Here is a 3,677-nt window from a genome sequence, read left to right as displayed (position 1 = left end):
GGAACCACCCTTTTATCTGTGGTATAGTCCAACAGGGATCTTGTTTCTGTAGAATTCATTAGATATTTAAGGGATTACATTGTTTACTGCTTTCCCTACCTGCATCTCTCCCCTCCTCCCCCTCCCAACAGACACTAGACAAGTGTAAGCCCAACAGGCATTGGGTCTGTGTTGCAGATTAAACCAGTTGCAAGCCAGCAATGCAGAGCGCATAGGAAGACTGCAGTCAATTGCACATTAATCGTGCAGTTCATTTTTCCATTCTGCATTCACTCAATGCAGCAATGCAAACCAAAAGAAATTAGGCAATTTTGTTAAGTTTAATAATAGTTGAATACTGAAATGTCATGGGCTTGTGGGTGTGTGGAGAGGGGGCAGAATTAAATAGTCTGTAAACTTGTTACCTGTCCGGGAACCTGGGACCAGAAGAGATGACAAGCTGGGCTTTAAAATTAAAATACTCTTGGGAACACCCCCTTGTTATTTCAGTGCTACACACCCCCTCCCCCTCTTAATGGTTTGTGGTGAAAAGCTCTACTGAAGAGTGTTTGCAGCCTGAACAGAAGTGGCCATGGAGAGAGTTACCCCCAAATGTCCTCCTGGAAAGCAGAAGGATTTTGATATATGGAAGGACTACTTGCAACTGTCGATGAAGGTCAAAGAGATCTGGCGGCCTGGAATGGACACGCAGGAGACTGGCAAGGTCAGCTCGCCCGCCAAAGGCGCCTTCCGCCCGCTCGTGGTGGGCGGGGACCCCTCCTCCGATGAGGGCGCTGGGGGCTGGGCAAACAACGGGGGCCGCGACAACCCCCCAAAGCGGACGACCGGCATCTGCACCTTCTGCAAGCACAACGGCGAGTCGCGGAAAGTTTACTCCTCGCACGTGCTAAAGGCAGACAGCGGGAAGGTGCTGTGCCCCATCCTGCGTAACTACGTCTGCCCCCTCTGCAAGGCCACAGGCGATGCTGCCCACACCCTGAAATATTGCGGCTTCAACCCCGAGAAGCAGTCTTTGTACCGCAACAATGGACGCAACTCGGTGGGGAAGAAATCAAGGCGTTAAAAGCAGAGTGAGACGGGAAGGAAAAAAAGAAAGACTTGTTGTTAAATGTACAGTTGTAAAATAAAAAGGAGAAATATCTGTAGATAGCAATGACAATAATAATAATGTTTGAAATAAGGACAAGGTTCTGAGGGACATCACCCAGTGAACAGGGGGATGGTTTTATGTTTATTTATATTTAAGGTGATGACCTACTAAAGTTTTTATTTTGGACACTGGAAAGTGGCTTGATACAAGATTGTAAAAAAAAAATGACTTGTCTTCAAAGTGTTTTTTTTTGCCCCAGAAACATTGTTGTATATTAAAGTGTGTTTTCTTTGTGAATTCTGGCTACTTTTCCTTGCTTTTCTTTGCGCCATGTTTCCTCCTTGTACAGGAGCAATTGGCGTGTGGGTATTTTTTTTTACTCATTCACAGGATGTGGGCGTCGCTGGCAAGGCTGGTATTTATTGCCCATCGCTAATTGTCCTCGAGAAGGTCGTGGTGAGCCACCTTCTTGAACTCCTGTAGTTTGTAGGTACACTCACAGTGCTGTTAGGGAGTTCCAGGATTTTGACCCAGCGACAGTGAAGGAACGGTGATATAGTTCCAAGTCAGGATGGTGTGTGGCTTGGAGGGTAACTTGCAAGTGGTGGTGTTCCCATGCATCTGCTGCCCTTGTCCCTCTAGGTGGTGGAGGTCGCGGGTTTGGAAGGTGCTGTTGAAGGAGCCTTGGTGAGTTGCTGCAGTGCATCTTGTAGATGGTACACACTGCTGCCACTGTGTGTCGGTGGTGGAGGGAGTGAATGTTTAAAGTGGTGGATGGGGTGCCAACCAAGTGGGCTGCTTTGTTCTGGATGGTGTTGAGCTTCCTGAGTGTTGTTGGAACTGCACCCATCCAGGCAAGTGGAGAGTATTCCATCACACTCCTGACTTGTGCCTTGTAGATGGTGGACAGGCTTTGGGGAGGTGAGTTACTCGCCGCAGAATTCCCAGCCTCTGACCTGCTCTTGTAATCCCAGTATTCATGTGACTACTCCAGTTAAGTTTATGGGTATTCTGGTAGTAATACAGCCAATAGAATATAGTTGAGGGGAGGGATCATTGGATCCACACTTCAAAATACATCAGGAAAGCAAGAAGCCAACAGTAAAAATGGAAATTGCAAATTAAAGTTCAGTGGGTAGCACTTGAGTCTCTGAGTCAGAAGGTTGTGGCTTCATGTCCCACTCCAAGTGCTTGAGCATCTAAACTGACACTCCCAGTACAGTATTGAGGGAGTGCTGCACTGTCAGAGGTGTTGTCCTATTACATAAGATGTTAAACTGAGGTTCAACTCTGTTTGTTCAGGTAGATGTAAAAGATCCCACTGTACTATTTCAAAGTAGAGGAGGGGAATGCTCCCAAGTGTCCCGACCAATATTTATCACTCAGCCAACATAGCTAAAGCAGATTATCTGATCATTGCTGTTTGTGGGAACTTGTCTGTGTGCAAATTGGCTGCAGTGTTTCCTACATTACAACAGGGATTACACTTCAAAAGTACCTCATTGTAAAGTGCTCTGGGATGCCCTGAGGTAGTGGAAAGAGCTGTAGAAAGACCAAGTATGTCAATATGTCATTGTATTCTCCTGATAGAACTGTGGTCGAAGCAGAAGCCATAATAGATGCTACAAGGAAACAGGGTAAATACATGAAAAGTATTTTTTAATGGATATGGCAATAGGGGAGGGGAATCGGATTAAGTGGGCAACTCCATTAGAGAGCTAGCACAGGAGCGATGGGCTGAATGGCCCCTTCAATGCTGTAAAATTCTATCATTTTAGGTCACAAGGGATCTCCTTTCGTATGGTAGTAGCAAAAAAAATCAAATATCAATATCTAAGACATATCCAGGTGAAAACCTCTGATATAACAGTGGGGACAGCATCGAGGTAGAACCTGATGTGACTTCTACAACGGCAAGTTACGTTGTTATAGCTCCTTCGCATTTCACAGGTGTGGAAATCAGACAAAAAGCGACAAAGTGACAAATTAGGAGACGCTAGGACAGGTGATGACAAAGATGTAAGATTTAAGGAGCATTTTAAAAGAGGAGTGATGAAGAGATTGGAGAGGTTCAGGGAAAGAATTAGGGTCGAGAAAGTTGAAAGCACAGCCACCATGTTGGGGTGAAGGGTCTGGGGAGATGAACCAGAGTCCGGAGTTGGAGGATTGCAGAGATTATGAGGGGCTGGAACTGCTGGAAGGGGGATACGGAGAAAACATAAGGGACTACTCCAAGATCCAAAACTAGGCAACCTGAGAGGCATTGATAAGATCAGAGTTTTTTTTAATAACATTTGGCATTGGGTTAGGAGTCTTAACTCACTAAAGTATATTTCCCTTTTCATTAAAAGACCCATATCTGAGGTTGCAATTAGCTACATCGGAACTACAGCACAGAAACAGGCTATTCAACTCAACTGGTCCATGTCGGTGTTTATGCTCCACGTGAGCCTCCTCTCATCTAACTCTATCAGCCTAACCTTCTAGGCTTTTCTCCTTCATGTGTTTATCTAGCTTTCTCATATTTATGCCATCACTAAGAGTGCCTATTTCCACCTCCGTAATATCACCCCACTTCGCCCCTGTC

At 45.6% G+C, this 3,677-nt stretch overlaps 1 protein-coding gene across 1 annotated transcript; it reads left to right on the top strand.

The window, feature by feature from the left end:
- Positions 1-571: 571 nt before the first annotated feature.
- On the top strand, positions 572-1,063 carry LOC137353158 (nanos homolog 2-like). Its single transcript, XM_068019206.1, has one exon. It carries the CDS (start codon positions 572-574, stop codon positions 1,061-1,063), a length of 492 nt encoding a protein of 163 aa, XP_067875307.1.
- The last annotated feature ends 2,614 nt before the right edge of the window (positions 1,064-3,677 follow it).

The sequence above is a fragment of the Heterodontus francisci genome, chromosome 40 (assembly GCF_036365525.1).
Source record: "Heterodontus francisci isolate sHetFra1 chromosome 40, sHetFra1.hap1, whole genome shotgun sequence".
In the NCBI taxonomy this organism is placed as follows: Eukaryota; Metazoa; Chordata; class Chondrichthyes; order Heterodontiformes; family Heterodontidae; genus Heterodontus; species Heterodontus francisci.
Note: the sequence above shows the minus strand (reverse complement) of the source record. Positions and strands in the feature narration are given on the sequence as shown.

What these genes read in the sequence shown, in the direction of transcription:
- LOC137353158 (XM_068019206.1), top strand. Translation starts at nt 572, where the DNA reads ATGGAGAGAGTTACCCCCAAATGTCCTCCTGGAAAGCAGAAGGATTTT.